The sequence below is a fragment of the Tachypleus tridentatus genome, chromosome 7, assembly GCF_004210375.1.
Source record: "Tachypleus tridentatus isolate NWPU-2018 chromosome 7, ASM421037v1, whole genome shotgun sequence".
Classification (NCBI taxonomy): Eukaryota; Metazoa; Arthropoda; class Merostomata; order Xiphosura; family Limulidae; genus Tachypleus; species Tachypleus tridentatus.
The window spans coordinates 168,822,765-168,842,718 of NC_134831.1; the positions used below are offsets into that span (position 1 = coordinate 168,822,765).

General features: G+C 31.3%; 1 protein-coding gene across 2 annotated transcripts in view; it reads left to right on the forward strand.

Annotated features, from left to right (window-relative positions):
• The window catches only part of LOC143257177 (organic cation transporter protein-like), a 32,614-nt gene extending 12,967 nt beyond the window's left edge, over positions 1–19,647 (forward strand). Inside the window, exons 7-12 of one of the 2 annotated variants that reach the window (XR_013031726.1) lie at positions 582–676; positions 994–1,208; positions 5,426–5,607; positions 6,718–6,857; positions 19,035–19,299; positions 19,546–19,647. Coding sequence is in view for 1 of the 2 variants with exons in the window: in XM_076515535.1 (XP_076371650.1) it covers positions 582–676; positions 994–1,208; positions 5,426–5,607; positions 6,718–6,857; positions 10,159–10,192 (666 nt within the window). In the remaining variant the exon portion in view is untranslated. Of the gene's footprint in view, positions 1–581; positions 677–993; positions 1,209–5,425; positions 5,608–6,717; positions 6,858–10,158; positions 11,782–19,034; positions 19,300–19,545 lie in introns of those variants that run through there. The other variant, XM_076515535.1, reaches the window with a different exon arrangement.
• The last annotated feature ends 307 nt before the right edge of the window (positions 19,648–19,954 follow it).

Sequence of the window (19,954 nt, forward strand, 5' to 3'; positions counted from 1 at the left end):
CGTTAAGTTGGTTTTTATTAGCTTTTGTAACAAAAGACCATTACCCACTGTTAAACTAGTGTTTAGACGTTTAAACCTGCTGTTTTTAAATGGCGTGAGAAAATAAAAAATAAAACATCAAAGAAATTATATGATTAATTTTAATAAAAACGATAAACTGAGCATTTTCTAATTCATAGTTCTAACTTGAGATGTTAGTAACACAATAACTAGGCTTCATTATTATAGTGTCGATTATTAAACGTTAGGAATTTGAAATGTCAGTAACAATAATTAGCCTTACAATATTATAGTGTTAATTATATAACTTTAGGAATGTGTGATGTCAGTAAAATATTAATTCGGCTTACAAAATTATAGTGTTAATTATAAAACTTTTGGAATGTGTGATGTCAGTAATACATTAATTAGACTTACAATATTATAGTGTTAATTATAAAATGTTAGGATTGTGTGATGTCAGTAATACAATAATTAGGCTTACAATATTATAGTGTTAATTATAAAACGTTAGGAATGTGTGATGTCAGTAATACATTAATTAGACTTACAATATTATAGTGTTAATTATAAAACGTTAGGAAGAAGAGCTAGAGAAACGAAGCCACGTGACTGTCATCGACCTTTTACGATACCCAAATATGAGAAAGAAAACGATAAATATATATCTAAGCTGGTAAGTTTCTTCTTCAACCATATCCCGTCTTATATATATAGGGGTCTAACGGTATGAAAGTTGTTATATACATGAAACTAATGGTAAGAATCTTGTTATGTATATACATGAATCTAACGCTAAAAAAGTTGTTATATATATATTAATGTGATAATTTATAATAAGTTGGAGCTTCTACACGTTAATACAGAACAATGATGAATTACAAGTCGGTAAGAAATTAAATTATTACACAGTCAAATTACTCTGTTTCTTATATGAATATTAGATGCAATACTTCACGACATTATTAAAGTATAAATAATTCGTCTGTTTAGGTTTGTAATTTCTTTCACGTATTATGCACTGTCCTTGAGTACCAACGACTTAGGAGGAAGTCCATTTATCAATTTTGTCATCTCAGGAGCAGTAGAATTCCCAGCCTATGCTGTCTCTGTTTTCGCCATTAATAATCTTGGGCGAAGAAAGTGCATGGTATCAACTATGGTGGTCGGTGGCCTAGCCTGCATACTGACCATTCCTATACCAGACAGTAAGTATACTAACACGTGTTTATATTGTGTCTCTAACATATGGTGGAATTTCGGACTCTATACAGACCATTCCCATACAAAACAGTAAATATTCTAAAACATGTTTTTGTGGTGTCACCTACAATGGTCACATCCCTAGTCTGTATATTGATCACTGTTATTTCCAGTTGTACTCATAAAAACAGTTGATTTATAACATTTTAACGCAACATTTCCTGTACTGACCGATACTATTTTATTTTTAACATGATAAATAATCATGAACTGACTAACGTGCACCAAATGCCAAAACGTCACTGTTGCTTAGCATTTTATAAACATGACCAGTTACGCCACCCAGAATGAGAGAAGATGAAATGTTGCCACTCACGTGAGTGCAGTAAGGGCATGTGACATATGATATTATTGAGCGGATACCTTCAATGTACAATATATCACAAGCGGGAGGATAGGGGTGGGGGTGATGAGATAATCTATTTGGAGAATCATCATCTGTGCGGGCATATGATTTATTATGCAATTCACGAACAAGATACCAGACGGCGTTGTTACATCCTGTTATATAAAACAGTTGATATTTTATCTTTAGCACGATATGTGCTTTATCGATATGGCAAATTTTATAGTTTCATTGCAGTACAATAATAAACAAACTGTTTAAGATTAATATTTTATATTTTAATTTTATTTATTTGTCTATCGTATTTCATAATTTACATGTATGATTATGTATATTCTTATAGCCCCTAATATAAGTTTTTGTCACTACTGACTTATAAAGAAAACATTTTTATTATAATTATGTGTAATATTAGCTTCGTTTACAATTTAACTTGACAGTTTACACTAGTTTATCTTACGCATACACAGTCCTGTTTTTAGCCTAAATTATGTAGAGTTTTATATTAAATAAAGACAATCTTTTCAAACAAAAATTATTTTTTCTATAAACAGTAAAACAATTTTAACTGGTATTTTTTCACTTGTTATTATCTATATAGCCTTGTTTTCATTCTTAAGTTATATTGCTTTATTATTTTTATTTATTTCTAATTGCATACCTGTAAAATTTCTTGAGTTGTTAAAACTTACCGTGATATTATAATATTCTAATCGTTTAAATTTCTATGGACCAATATCAGTCATAAATGTAACACTTTTCAGAAACTTAAAGTTCACAAAAATTGTACTAACAATCAAAAAGTATACAATGCTTGACACCCAAGTTTGTTAACGTAAAAAGCATTTGATCTAATGTATCAATTTCTTTGTTGTTGTTTTTTCATGTATCGTTTTAAGGCTTAACACAGCCTGGTGAGTAGGGCGCGCGACTCACAACTTGTAGGTCAAGAGCTCGATTCGCAAATCTTAACGTACTCGTCCTTTCAGCTAGGGGCGTTACATAGATACGGTCAATTCCACTTTTTGTTGGTAAAAATATACAAAGAGTTAGTGATAAATAATTTTGATTATCTGTTTTCTCTGTGGTTTATCACCTCCAAATTAAAAGTAACTAGTACAGCTAGTCCTCGAATAAAATGTACGTCATTGCAGTTTGCTTTCGAATACATAAACAAAACAATGTGTCTCATTATACGTAGAAACATTACTGGAATAATCTATCTCTGGTTTACGTATTCCACTGTGTACGATTTAATCTTTCATTTGTCTACCTTCAGTTTATCATTCTGTGACTTGGTAAACTTAGCAAACAAAATTGTATCAAATCATTCATTTTTTATATTTTAAAATTTTAACAAACTTTCTAGTGGCTCGTTCTGCTAGGACAAAATATGGGATTTACAAGAAACCATCCTTTCTGTATTAGTTTGTTTCTATTTTGCTTAAGTGAAGTTTTAGTTGTCAGTAATGAGTTGTGTGTCGACTTAGTTTTGTATGTTAATCATTTAAAGTAGAGCTCATATAATCAGTGTTCCTTTAAATTGTTTACGTATGAGAAGTTGTCGATGTTCTTTAACTGTAAGAGTTATTATGATTAAAGTAATTTGGTTTGTGTGTACAAACAAATATAAATCTTTTTGTTCCGTAACAACATATGTGTTATGGAGAGAAAACAGCTGTTTATCGCAGACTGTATAATGAAATGTACACTTTCGTCCAGATTACTGCGAAGTTTTGTTCATAGTAGAAGTTTTCATACGATATGTTGATGATTTCCTACTGTTGGCCATCTGTACTCAAAGAATAATCACTAGAAAATGGTAAACTAAACACGCGTTTAAAACAATAAACTAAACATGAAATTTAAACATACAAGGCTTGAGCTTAAGATAAAATGATTTTAGTTCTCTCATAATCCGACAAGTGATAATTAATAATTAATAATTACAACGAAATGATAACAGCCTCCCACCCACCCCACATCCAGTGGCTAGGGGTTAGGTTATAGACGCATAACGCTAAAAACCTGGCTTCGATATCCATGATGGGCAGAGCAGAGACAGCCCATTCTTTGCAGTTTTCACCATCCAATGAAAACAAAACTGCTTGGCAAATTATTTAACATGAGTGAGAAATAACTGTCCCGTTAATACACCAGTCAAAGACCAGTGATTTACACGTGTAAAAAGTAAAGACAAATGTTTGTTTTCTTCACTTTCTATCATGAGATCACCAACAATAAAAATATTTGGCAATAATCATGAAAATGTGTTGACAAACTTCCTACAATGTGGACTATTTTGCACTAAACTCGTGCAGCTCAATAAACTAGTGTAGATCACCAAGAACCAACATTAAATTGCAAGTCACCATTTATCTCTGAAATAAATTCGGACTAGTTCACAGTGGACAAAATATTCGTCTTGTTCACTAAACTAAATTAAAACTGTTATTAAATAAAAATGATTGAGGTTCCTACAGTATCAGTATCATTTATAAAATAACGTGCACTATCTATTGGGAATTCAACTTCGAATAAACCAGAATAATATTAGAAACGAGATTCACCAAATATAATAAACAAATTATACATGTTTAGCACCATTACAACTTAATAAACACTAATTTAAAAAAAAAAAACAAAATCAGCAAATGCAAAATAAAGGGAGCTATCTTAAATAAAACAGAGCTTCTCTAAATCAACAAACGTGGATGCCAAGATGCCTTCACTAAGCTGTTAGCCAATCTCAGGTCACGTGACTTTGTTGTTCCATACTTATCATATATACTTGTGCTTAGTTAAATTACTTATATTTGAAGATGGCATGTTTATACATTTCTTATTATATTAAATTGGCAATAGAGTATTTGTATTCAGCCATTTAAGCAGTTTTCACACTTTCGTGGCTGTATGCATGCTTATGTAATACACGTTCAGAAAAGACAACATTGTTACTATTTACCTAATTAGGTGAATGTGTGCCTTTAGAAGGTAACATTGTTACAACATACTTAGTTAAAGTATGACCCAAGAAGACAACATTGTTGGTACACATGTGCTAAGGTTAATATTTATGAACTTGCTTATAGTAATAGAAGAGTGTTGGGGTTTAGTGTGAAAATAAATTTAAAATAGTAAACTGTGACCAGTCTAGTTTTAAGTTTCAATGATTGACGTAACTAAGAAGCTGTGTTTACGATTTCCCTAAAGAGGAATCCGTTTAACAGTCGCCAGCTGTACCAAGGTCAACTTTGTATAAACTTCTAGCTTCTCTCTGTGTTCACTTTTTTTTTTTTTTCACAGCTTGGAAAAAGTAAAACTATAACAGAGTAGATAAAGAGACAATATTTGCTAAGGTGTTTGACCTTGATGCAGCTATACATTGGGTTAGTAAAGATAAGTTGAATATTGCTTTTCATTGGATTAAGACAATGGACCGGCATGGCCAGGTAGTTAAGACACTCGACTAGTAATCCGAGCGTCGCGGATTCTAACTCCATTCGCACCAAACATAATCGCACTTTCAGCCGTGGGAGCGTTAAAATGTTACAGTAAATCCCACAAGAATTGGCGGTGGGTGGTGATGACTAGCTGCCTTCCCTCTAGTCTTACACTGCTAAATTAGGAACGGCTAGCGCATATAGCCCTTGTGTAGCTTTGTGCGAAATTCAAAAACAAACACACAATCAATTAAGACAATAAGTACAGATTTCATCAAGTAAATATTGATAGAACTTTTTTTGATTTTCTGTTCTCAGTAATTATGAATTTCTGATTTACGTTATTTAACCAGTTTTGTAAATCTTTCCCTAGGCTTATTGTGGCTTCGTATCATGTTCGCCATGTGTGGGAAGTTTTTTGTAACAGCAGCCTTTGCTATAGTGTACGTTTACACTGCTGAATTGTTTCCAACAGTCGTTCGTAATGTGGGAGTTGGATCGAGTTCAATGTTCGCTCGAATTGGATCTATGGTGGCTCCATTTCTAAAAGAACTAGTAAGTATTGTTTATATGGTGGTTCCATTTCTAAAAGAACTAGTAAGTATTGTTTATATGGTGGCTTCATTTCTAAAAAATCTAGTAAGTGTTATTTATATGGTAGTTTCGTTTCTAAGAAAAATACCCTGAGTTTTGTTTCAAACACATAAATAAAGAAACGTTTTAATAGTGATTGTAAACTTATCTAGATTTATTGTTTGTGTTAAAATAAATATACGAAATGGTTAATTAGAATGATTAAACAAGCATAATTAAAAATGTTGATGGTTTATTACAGATAAAAAGCATATTGTAAAAATTCAACGTTCAGAATAATTTTATTTTGCTTCTCTTCTCTTCTCTTCTTACGTAGTTTGTATTAATATATATATAATGTTAAATCATGTATTGTATTAGGCACATAGTTTATTAAACATAGCTAAAATTATTCATCTAATATTTTACAATCCTCGGTGGCTTGGGACAAATTAAATTGTCAGTTTAATACATCATAGAGTTTGAGTATGTATTAAACTATGTATTTTATATAATGTATTTTATACATTAAACTATGATGTATTTATAACTATGTATAAATGTTATATATAAATAACGTAATGGATGAATGTGTTCTCTTGTTGTAACAACTGATGTTTAACTTGTAAAACCTCGTTTCATTATTTTAATAAACATATAAAAAGTTCAGTTATTTTTGTACTCTAGTGATCTCTTTATATATTAATAAGTTTCTTTTTCTACCTTTTACAATATATATATTTAGTTATTTTTTTACTCTTGTAATCTGTTTATATATTATTGTTTCTTTTTCTACCTTTTACAATATATATATATCGAGTTATTTTTCTACTTTAGTGATCTGTTTATATATTAATAAGTTTCTTTTTCTACCTTTTACAATATATATATATTCAGTTATTTTTCTACTTTAATGATCTGTTTATATATGAAAAAGTTTCTTTTTCTACCTTTTACAATATATATATTGAGTTATTTTTTTTACTCTTGTAATTTGTTTATATATTATTGTTTCTTTTTCTACCTTTTACAATATATATGTACATAAAGAGTTTCTTGTGGAAAAGGTTTTCGTTAAACTAATTGTTTCAGGGTAAATTCACGAACACTGGGGTCCCTCTAGCCATCTATGGAGCTCTATCAATAATAGCTGGATTACTAACACTCCTTTTACCTGAGACAACAAACAGGGCCATACCGGACACACTGGAACAAGGGGAGAAGTTCACTAGGTAATGACCATTCTTTAAAAACTTGTACAGTAGTTTATACAACTTTTATGACACTCAACTAACTTTACGAGGTCAAACGTTCAGGTCAAAAGGTTTACAGGTAAGTTCCGTGTAACAAAAATGATTGGAGGATAATACATTTCCTTGTACACAAGTATTGAACGTTTTAGAGATGCACAGACTGTCATATATCAAAGCAAACTAACTAGAAAGAAATAGTAGCCTAGTAATGAATAGAGATAATTTAATGTACCAAACTAATCAGTATTGTGAAGTGTTATAAAACAAAAACTTATAGTCATTAAAATTTATTGATTCATCAGCTGGGTATCTGACAGTTAATAATATTTTCGGTCGTAGTATCAATAACACCTCATGAGATTTGATCAACTTAAGAGATTTATACTAGTCTTAAATTAATACACTTTCCTCAAAAGACCAGATAATTCTTACAATAGAATATATAATAATAACAACAAATGTGGAATAATAATAGGCAAATTAAATATTCTAACAACAATGTTAAAGAACCTAGCATTAACGAAGAATGGTGTTCTAGTTGTCTCTTACTAGCTATACTCAGCTTACGCTTACACAGACTTATAAAGGGTCACTGTTGTAAGTAAAACACAAATAAAACATACATAAATAAGTCCTAGTCTTGTATTATTTTAATCTGCCTTTCCCTCAAGCTACCACTGAGAGGTGAGATTCCCCCAAACCGTCGAAACTCAAATAATAATAAACTTAATGCATTAGGCTTCGTATTTAATTTTACAGTATAAAACAGATCAAAACTAGTGTTTATTTCGTGTTGTCGCCTATTCTATTATTTATGTAAATACAGAAAATTTGTTTACAAATGTAATCTTCAACTACAATCAACTCTATTGATGTAATTACAATGTAGAATAGTTGACCTAGAGAGCCCCCCGCTAGTACAGCGGTATGTCTCCGGACTTACAACGCTAAAATCAGGGGTTCGATTCCCCTCGGTGGGCTGAGCAGATAGCCCGATGTGGCTTTGCTATAAGAAAAAACACGTTGACCTAGAGACTTTCGCTACACTAGATTATTTAAATTAAGAGACTGTCGCTATCCTAGAATAGTTGACCTAGAGATGTCGCTACACTACATTAGTTGACCTAGAGATGTCGCTACACTAGATTAGTTGACCTAGGTACTGTTGCTACACTACATTAGTTGACCTAGGTACTGTTGCTACGAAAGTGGAATGGGAAGTAGTGTTTTTAAAGGAAAAAATCAATATTGTTTGAAAGGGTTGAACACACTTTATGTGCTAACTGAATAAGTTTAGGGCCGTTCTAAATTTTCCACGTTCCTGAAAGTGCCCCTAGTTATGACCCGACACGTGGGTACGGAAATGAATGTCCCGAAACACGGGCCAGAACTATTTCTACCGTACATATAAATGAAATCAATATCATAAAATTGTTTCAGGATGTGTTTTTAAAGTCACAGGCACGTTCTAATTGTTCAGAACTTTATATGATCAGTCTGGCAGCGACAAGCGTGGAGTCAGGTTTCTGGTGTTTTTTGTATATCTGCAGCTAATTTGGGGTATTCCTGTTAGTAAACACAGTAAGTGTATTTGGATATTACTCCAGAGACGTTTTAGTGTAAACACATTAAATTCTATTTTAAGGATAAGTACGGAACATGTGGCACATCACACGATTAGAAGAGTGTTAAACTTAAAAAATACATGATTAGTGAGACTCAACTACCAAACCCATTTAACAAAAACAAACATCTTAATACTGTTGAGGATTCTAAGGCTTACTTGAGTAAAATATTGACCTAGAAATTAGTGGATATAAAACCATCAAAAATAGTTAAAAGTGCTTCATGAAATTAACTGTTACAACTTCAGTTACAATAAAACTAACAATATTCGGCTGGAGAAAGACTAGCGTTTTAACCGTTAATCTGGTTACGTGATATTGTTAACAGTTCAGTGACAGACTGTTGGTTTAACAAGTCTCACTAAGCGCATGGCTGAGCCGTGCTATAAATTGTGAAGGAATAATAATAGTTATTAAATAACAGAACTTGAAACCAAACTAGTACCCAAGTAGCAGCCACGTTTCTAGCTATAAACATTTCATTGCAGACATAATTACAGACAGTAAGGTTAAATAACGTATTTACTTAAACAATATATTATTCTCGTGGTAACAATATGCAAGTTAATTTGGATGTTAGCACTGTAGTACATAAATATTAACTACACTTATATACAACATACGTTTAATAATTAAAATATATTTAAATTAAGCACAGTAATCGAAGCAAAATATCTGGTGTGTGGATATCAATATTATATTCAAAGTGAAGAGAACACTAGTATATAAACACACTTTACCTGGATAAAACTCCATTGGCTAAAACGTAAATGTTTGTATTTCATATTTACATTCTAAATTCCACCAGAAAAGCTGTTAAAATCCTATAATATCAATAAACATTAATGATAAACAACCTTGATTATGAGTAACAGGCCAACCACTGTGCACCACATAAACAACGGGGTGCCCTCGTTGCTACCGGCCCGAAGCATCATATTAGAATTGTCACGTATAAAGCTCCGTATTATTTATGTGTAAGAGTTATTTTCCCTTTATTGTATTAGTTTATTAACTTTATTTACAACATGTTCTTCAGTTCGAAAACAACTCCAACAAGAGGTAAATATTACTGTATTTCCTTATTGTAATATAAAAGGCTAAAAACAGAAGGCAAACTTGCTAGTTATGCATTTAAAACTGTTCATTGTCAGTAAATAGCAGCTAAACTGTTTCTCACACTTCTTATACAAAAACAAGTTACGTCTCACAGTCTTGGTAAAGAAACTAACTAAAACTTATCGTATTCTCATATACAAAAACATTTATTTTTGACAGTTAACTGCTGATAACTTAAGGCGTGAACGATATAGTTTAGAAATAGCAAACAAATAAATCTTTGTACAACAATTAATCTATGTAGTTAGAATTAATACAATTTTCATAATATTAGTGTTTTCCAACAAATAACGTATTTATGTCATAAAAATGATTTAGAGTAAATGAACAGTTCGATAACGTGTAATTTTGTCAAGTATCTAATACGTATAAGCCGTGAGAAATAAAAAGAAATGAATGGTGTGCTAACTGAATTTTTGTGAACTAACTATTTTACGTATGTTATAAAAATGGTTTAGAATGAATTAACACTTTGACAGATGAAAAATGTGAACCTATGTACGATATACAATATACTGTGTTTTTGATATTTCTAGAGAAAGCAACAATGGCGTGGAAAACATCGTCTAAAGACACTCGTAGTGTTCAATTTAGCTGTGTCGACGAACTGATACAATAAACCCCGACCTTTCATTTATGATTTTGTACATGTTTTACAAATTCGTTTCATATGAAATGGTGGATTGTATAGGTAAAAGTTAAAACATAATATTTTTAACAAACACCAATTGTATTAATCAAATTAGGCTCAATTTGCTGCAATAGTCTTCTCCCAACAGGATTCTAATAAAAATATCCCGTCTCTATAAAACTCCGTTGTTTTGGAGACAATAAACTCTTCAGAGGCTTCGACAGTAGTCTCCTGATTCCTGAATGTTTTGTTCCGGAAAAAAAGCTTTAAGTGCCGGAAAACGTGATAATCAGTTGGAAATAGTGAGTAGATGGTCTAAACTTTCATATTTCAATTTTCTCAATTTGAAAATGGTAATTAGTTGCCTAATCACCGATTCTGTTGTAAGATAACACCAGACCCCATACATCACAAATTGTTTCATCTGGTTGCAGAAAGGAAAAATGTATAATTCTCTCTGCAGACCACCATGTTTTCACCATAACTTTTTTTGGATACAAAGACGGTTTCGGTGCATGTCTTGGAGTACCTGCATCTAATCATTGTTTGGATTTTTTCCGGCTATCGTATAGGATACACCTCTCGTCGTAGGCAACGATTCGCTTCAAGAACGACTCCCTTTAGTCCCTGACAAGTTTCTGACCTTTATCAACTCTTGCGGTATCCATTTATCTAATTTTTTAACCTTTACAGTTGCAGCTAGATGACGAGAAACAGTTGCACTGGAAACTTCTAAGTCAGTGATTGAACTGTCGTTTGTAGGTTAACTTCCACAATAACTCTCAATCTTTCTTCATTTATAACAAATTAAGATCTTCCTCGGAATTCATTCTCAGATTCATATCACCAGAACAAAAGTTCTGGAACTAACGCCGAATAGCCCATTGAGAAGTATTCCATTGTCAAGATACCAAATATTTTTAGTAGCCTCTACTACATTTTTTTTCCAATTTGAACTCGTACAAAAAAAGTAGTCAATTGTTTTGAAGACATCATATTGTACAGGGTTCTAAAGAAACACAAAAACAATTATAATACAACTTGGCATGACAGACAAATGAAAATCGCAACATTCCCATAAATACTGAATAATACACAGTCAAATTGCTGTATCCAACTTATGCTAGTCGCAGTCACTCTTCAACTAAGCAAAAGTTGGCCATTTCATATGAAACAACTTAATACTTAACACGTACATATGACACGCAGATAAGCTACGCTCCGTAGGGCATTCGTTGACTGACAACAGAACATCTAGTTGCTACGGATGTAAAATTATTCATAGCAATGCCGGTAAATGCTTGTTTTTAATATGAAAATTATTCTACATATTGTTACGTGTTTTTATGTGAAACATTTTACACTGTAATAACATTGTATTAATTATTAATAATGTTGTAATTTACTAAAACAAATGTTTTATATATATGACTTTTATAAACAAATACTTGAGACAGATTTTTTTTTTACGTTTTGGCTTTGATTTTATACAATAAATAATTCTTCAGCTTTGGAAGTGTTTTACAAACACGTGCATGGTTTTCGTGAGTTTAATTAGAAAGTTAACTGTTCCGTTCTTTATCAGTTATCATAAGTCGAAAAAGAAATGGAACTAACCTTATGTTTCATGATGAATAGCCTCTATCTTACATGAAAGCTCAAAATAGCACAAAATATTCAATAATTATCAATAAACATCCGCTGTTTAACTGTAGTTCCAAAGTTCGCTGCAAGAAGTATGTTAGATATGGAACTTATACAACCTCAAGTCGAACTCCGTCGCTGACAGCTGTCATAGATTTACAGGGATTTTCAACAACCTAAAGCAGAAATAATAGAGCTAGCTATTAATTTTTTAACATTACTGTATGTAAAAGCAAACAATATAACAGCATGTTCTAACGTAATCGCTCATTGGGAAACTATAAAAAATTTACAACTTTTGAAAACATAAACCAAAAGATAGATCGATAGTTATAAATTATTAAAAATTAAATTACCTAAAATGTTGAAGTAAGACGACCATACATTAATTACCAATTAAATTACCTACAATGTTGAAGTAAGACGACCATACGTTAATTACCAATTAAATTACCAAGAATGTTGAAGTAAGACAGCCATACATTAATTACCAATTAAATTACCTAAAGTATTGAAGTAAGACGACTATACTTTAACTATCAATTAAATTTCTTAAAGTGTTGAAGTAAGACGACCCTACATTAGTTATCAATTAAATTATATATGATGCTGAGATAAGACACTATGTGCTCGAAAAGAATAAAAAAACTATGTCTTGATATTATTGTTAACACTTTCCTTAGAAAACGTTGAAATGAAATACTTGAGTTCATTTTTTGTTTACTTTAAAACAGAACAATGTCATGTAATACAAAGCATGTGGTCAAACAGAATCAAGTGAACTTTGTTTGTCGTTTACATTTTCTCTTTAAATACAAAACACTTTGCTTTACTCTTAATACAGAATGTCAAACGCTAATTTAAGGTTTCGAATTCTTATTGAAATGACCAATCAAAGACGAGTATTTAGTAAAATATGAAGAATGAGCGTCGAATCAAAGGGAAAACTTGATACACACAGAATAATCTTACATTTGTAATAATACAGAACTTGATACACACAGAATAATCTTACATTTGTAATAATACAGAACTTGATACACACAGAATAATCTTACATTTGTAATAATACAGAACTTGATACACACAGAATAATCTTACATTTGTAATAATACAGAACTTGATACACACAGAATAATCTTACATTTATAATAATACAGAACTTGATACACACAGAATAATCTTACATTTGTAATAATACAAAACTTGATACACACAGAATAATCTTACATTTGTAATAATACAGAACTTGATACACACAGAATAATCTTACATTTGTAATAATACAGAACTTGATACACACAGAATAATCTTACATTTTAATAAACAGAACTTGATACACACAGAATAATCTTACATTTGTAATAATACAGAACTTGATACACACAGAATAATCTTACATTTGTAATAATACAGAACTTGATACACACAGAATAATCTTACATTTGTAATAATACAGAACTTGATACACACAGAATAATCTTACATTTGTAATAATACAGAACTTGATACACACAGAATAATCTTACATTTGTAATAATACAGAACTTGATACACACAGAATAATCTTACATTTTAATAATAATACAGATACACACAGAATAACTTACATTTGTAATAATACAGAACTTGATACACACAGAATAATCTTACATTTGTAATAATACAGAATAAACATTTGTAATAATACAGAACACACAGAATAATCTTACATTTGTAATAATACAGAACTTGATACACACAGAATAATCTTACATTTATAATAATACAGAACTTGATACACACAGAATAATCTTACATTTGTAATAATACAGAACTTGATACACACAGAATAATCTTACATTTGTAATAATACAGAACTTGATACACACAGAATAATCTTACATTTGTAATAATACAGATATATCAAAAATATTGAAAACATTGTAAAATAGGATTTATTACATTACCTGATAAAATAACAATGAATCAATCTGTAAAGCAAATTATGTAACAATAGCTGATTAAAGAATAATGGACACTCTTTAAACTGATGGTTGCAACAATAGCCAAATGAGAACCTTTATTATTTCTTATAAAATATTCATAGCAATGACTGAATAAATAAACAATGAAACACTGTAAAATAAACTCTGTAAGGGTAACCAAAAGAGGAATACTGAAAAGATGTTTATTACCACTGTCCGTGGTCCACTTTTGGAGATTATAATGTTATAATTCGCAGACATTCCTACTGTGCATAGCTTTGTACTTAAAAATAGACAAACGACAGATATGTGAAGAACACTGATTCCTATTAAGACGTTGTCTATATAACAAACGTTTATTTAAAAACGTATGGCACAATGATAATATCATTCTGTACATATTTGATAACAAACGTTCATTTAAAAGAGTAGGATATTTCTAAAAGTGGTGGCTATTCATACGATCTGTACATACACAAAATATGTTTCATTAATCACTATACGATTTTTGTATTATGTGATAACTATTATAGCCTAAAGGAAGTCCATTTATCGGACACATAAACAAACAAAAAAGAAATAATAAAACTATGTGTGTCTTGTTTGTGCCTATTATAGTACGTTGCTTATATTTCGAGAAAAGTTTGCTTAAAATTAAGCGCAGAGCTACACAATGGCTATCTGTGCTCCACTCACCCTGGGTATTGAAACCTGGTTTCTAACGTTGTAAATCTGCAAGCATAGCGCTGTGCTATTTAGAGAAAAGCTTTTACCTATAATAGAATAAATTCAAAATATGAAAATTGTGGTAAGCTTCAAAAATATCGTATTGTCTGTGCAGTGAAGTTTAGAAATATCGTAATGTCTGTGCAGTGAGCTCTATAAATATCATATTTTCTGTGCAGTAAACTCTAGATATATCATATTGCCTGTACAGTAAACTATGGATATATCATATTGTCTGTGCAGTGAAGTCTAGAAATATCGTAATGTCTGTGCAGTAAGCTCTATAAATATCATATTTTCTGTGCAGTAAACTCTAGATATATCATATTGCCTGTACAGTAAACTATGGATATATCATATTGTCTGTGCAGTGAAGTCTAGAAATATCGTAATGTCTGTGCAGTGAACTCTAGAAACATCATATTGTCTGTGCAGTAAACTCTATAAATATTATAATGTCTGTGCAGTAAACTCTGGAAATATTGTATTGATATGAATTTCGAAACTTATTATTCCTTTTTTAGAACTCAGCTAAAAAAATATGAAAAACGTATAAGCAGTACGCTCTGGCGCAAGGCCATAGTCACATAAACACATCATTTTAGTGTTTAAAAAGTAGGTTAAAACTTGAAAACGAATGTAGTATCGCTTTCCAAAAATACTGAAATTTTCAGCTGCAACAAATATTATTGCTTATCAACAAAAAAATTAAATGTGTTAATTAAAAACTTTGTTGAACTGAAAACAAACTAATATGTCAAAAACAATGTTGTAACTAACGCCCGTAGGCCTAACGTCCAGATACGATGTCCATTAAATAATATAGCTACTGTCCAGTTTAGAAACACATTAATATACGTACTTTTGATACAATGTGCGCAGCAATTAGATTTTACAAGCAACTTTATTGGTTAAAATATTGTTAAGTTATATAGCATCATTAGTATCTGTATTGTTTGAAACATGATAAGCAATTAGTTATGAAGCAGTTACACCAATGTTCTTGTTGTTTGAAAAATTTATTAACATTATTTTTATTAGTTGAGATATCTAGTAGTAACTTTCTCCTATTGGTTGAAATATTTACTAGTGCCTTCTTATTGGTTGAGGTAAAGGTAGTGATGCAAGACTAATATAATCTTACAGGGCAATATACTAATCACCACTTATTTCTTAGTGTTTGAATTTCTCTCAAAACTACATTAGAGCTATCTGCGTTAGTCGTCCCTAATTTAGCAGTGAAAGACGAAAGTGAAGGTAACTAGACATCACCACCCACTGCCAACTCTCGAAACGTCGTATTATAATGTCCCCACGGCTGAAATGGCATGTTTGGTGGGACACGGATTCGAACCCATGACTGCGAGTCGAGCAATGTAAAGCCCAGCTCTAAAAAGATATATTCTAATAATTTATTTTTTACTCTGAGAAGCCATTCTATCAGGAATACAATTATTCTAAGAACAAGTCTTGATAACTGTCTTTCCCAGAATGTATGGTACACCGGACAAACATCAACAAGACTCTCTGTTTTTTTTTTCTTTTGCTTTGTTATTGCAAAAAGAGGTCTGTTTCAGAATGAGGTTAACAATGATATCCAAGGTTAGCATGGTATCACAGCAAAGTCGAGGCATACAAATCTAATCTGTTGCTTTAAAAGACATTAATCTGACGTGGGCAGTTTTCTAAAACGTTTAGACAATTTATGTGGTCCACATGAGGGCTAAATTTTGATTAATACGACTAGTGTAAAATGATAATATTTACGTTTCAAAGTATATCCTATCACTAAAACATAGACTGAGTGAATATGGCAAAGTCACATTTCTGAAGTTTAAAGTTGTTGTTAAAGTTCTAGTTTACGTATTTTTATCTATCAAGGTTCAAGTTTCATCATAAAGTTATGTTCAAAATTGCAATTCAGCAACACTGATCAGTTAGTGATGTTATATTATTGAAACGTTATTGATAGTTCCAGTGGAAGTAATAGGTTGTAGTGAAATCATTACAAAAATAAGAAAATCGTATTAAATGTTTTTAGGGTTTCGATTTATAAGTTGTCACTTGCATTAAGTAATTACAAGGATCACCACAACTTTCACTATGGCACCACTATCGATAAATCAAACATGAGTTTTGGTAGGCGTAATGTTACATACTGATCTATCGGTGCTGTAACCACTGGGGCTGTTGAAACCAGATGTTTTGAATTATAAACTCCAAGAGCTACTCGAGTCATTGAGTGGCATATTTCACGTGTATTGATTGTTTAGTAACTTGAAAGTATAGTTTGTTACTATATATTGTTAGTTCTGCCTCTTTGTCTAGAGGTTAAATTAAATGGATGTAATTTATACCCCTGTATCGTTTCTACCTTTCATACCACCACTACCAACCCTTCCCGATGGCTCAGTTTAAAAAGCTAAAAGTATGATTTCCGCGGTGAGCAAAGTACAGATATTCCACTGTGTTGACATGTACTTAAAAACAAAGCACTGATATCCCACTGTGTTGATACGTACTTAAAATCAAAGCACAGATGTCCCACTGTGTTGATACGTACTTAAACTCAAAGCACAGATTGATATGTACTTAAAAACAAAGCACTGATATCCCACTGTGTTGATATGTACTTAAACACAAAGCACAAATATCCTACTGTGTTGATGTGTACTTAAAAACAAAGCACAGATGTCCCACTGTCTTGATATGTGTTTAAAAACTTATTTTATCAATACTACTTTTTCTAACAGATTAGATAATTCTTTAATTTAAAGAAGTGTGATCAATTACATTTGCAATTTATATGAAAATATTTTGTTTGACCTATTGATTTTAAATTAATTTTCATAATTATAGAAACGAGAAAAACACCTAATGAGACCTCTATTGGTTGAAGCATGATCGAAATAAATGATGCAACGTAGAGTTTTCTTGTTTTTCTTTAATTCTGTAATTATGGAGTTTCTCCAACTACCGACATATTATACTAAACATATTATAAAATGTTGATTAAAGTTTTGTTTTTAATGAAAATAAGATTTAATTTTAGTATAAGTTGTTGGACAAAACAGTTGACGCACATTTCATTTGAAGAAACGTGTCAAATTAATTGACATCGTATTGTGGCTTTCAGTATGAAATCCGATATATTTATACATGCTAATATTAATTATTATTAATTCGGTAATTAAATACAAAGGGTTTAATGAAGTGAGTTCCAAGTTTCCGGATCGTTTAATAAATAAAATCTAGGAAGCAGTGAACATCTACTAGACATTTCTCCATCTTCTTGTTCAAAGGCGACATCTAAGGATAACATTTTCAAAAGTTATGGAGACGATCCTTTTATTGAAGAGGGCACAGAACAAAGGCACAATTTGCTATGGAAATGATAAGACAACGTTTCATAAAATAATACCAGTGTAATAATGCTATGACAATGTTTCATAAAATAATACCAATCTAATAATGCTATGACAATGTTTCATAAAATAATACCAATCTAATAATGCTATAACAATGTTTCATAAAATAATACTAATGTAATAATGTTATGACGTTTCATAAAATAATACGAGTCTGATAATGCTATGACAATGTTCCATAAAATAAAACGAGCGTGATAACTCTATAACAATGTTTCATAAAATAAAACCAAGGTAATGCTGTTTTGAATTATGCACAAAGCTCCCAGTGACTCAGTGGTATGTCTGCGGACTTATAATGCTAAAAACTGGGGAGAACCAGTACAACAATGGGAATAAAGTTATATTCTAGTTATATTGTCAATAGATGTGAAAATATAATCCAACACACGTTTCACGTAGTGCTTGAACGCGCGTGGAAATAACTAAGAAAATATAATGAATATTACTGACGAGTTAAAAGGAAGAAGGGATTTTTTTTTTTTTAGTCCCGTGTGGGACAAACGTATCTTAATAACAGCTTACTTGGGTTCATCTACGGCTAACGTTTGTTTGCAATTTCTTAATTATACAGAAAACTAGGATTGCAGACCCCTTGTTTCATAAAGTTTTCTAAATAAGGGATAAACATGTATAAGATCAATGTTAAGTTTTTTATTCTATGTGAAATAGAAAGACAATATTTGGTAAACAATTCAGTTAATATCCTATCAAGTATTCACACAATACTTGCATTTCACTGCTCTAGTCTTTGACCGCTGCAGTCCACGTTATTTCTACAGAGTTGTTTTTACTAGATTTTTTTTTACAATTTTTAAACTAATCTACTTTGATATATAGGAGGTCAATTCTCCTTGTATGATTCCTTCCTACTGGGAACTATAAAACAGATAACTATCACAGTTCCTCCAGAGGTAACAGTGTGCCCGATGGACTTGACATACCGGAAGTTATTGGTTTTTGTGGCCTTTGGCAGAGAATTTTTTCTTATTGACTTTCTTTCCTTCTTTCCGCAGCTCTTGGAATACTATGGTTATGAGTTTGTTCACTTCTAATGTGGAACATTGGTGAAGTTGACCAATTATTTACAACAACCTGTCTAATGCCGAGTGGAAGAACTACGCTATTCCTCCAATAGACGACGCTTTTAAATTTACTAGATGTAAAATGTATGACTTGGAAACAGTGAGCTACTTTCAACCTCCAAATCATAACTTTACTGTCGCATGCGCTACTTAGGAACATGATCACAACCAGTGTGGAGCTACTACTGTCCAAAAGGTATTTTATAGTTTATGTCAGTACGGATTTGTTAGAGATGATAGGTTTCAAAGCTGATGAAATATTAGCAAAGTGCTTGATGTGATGCTAGGTGTAAGCGTTACTGTCAGTGGATAAAAAACAACGTGTGAATTATATTTATACCAATTATTTGTAATTTTTTATAAATAACATGTTAATTTCATTTAAATACTTTGTGCAGAAAGCCTATTCTTTATACAGTGATTTTGTTTCGTGTTTCCCCAGTGGAATTTAGTTTGTTCGAAGGTATGACTGATGTCTCTAAGCCAGTCTATACATGGCTGGATTTGTAATGGCGGTGATTGTGTTTAGACAAATTGCAGACAGGTAAGATTATGTTTCATTTTTATTACAATCTTGCAGTAATTCACTGGGTCATTCGTTTTGATCTGAATATTAGGCATCTACAAAATATTAATTGGAAACAATTATGGTTAGTACAGAAAACGCTTGTAAGAGGGAAGTTAAGATATTTTTAATACTGTTTCTTAAAATATAGTCTTCCACGTGATAACCTGAGAGTCAATACTTGGTGTAATACGGTGTTGTCTCAAGATAATAATAAGCAGGGAGTTTGTGTTATAAACTAAAATTGTTATCAACAGCACCAGTATCGAATCTCTTACCTTTTAAC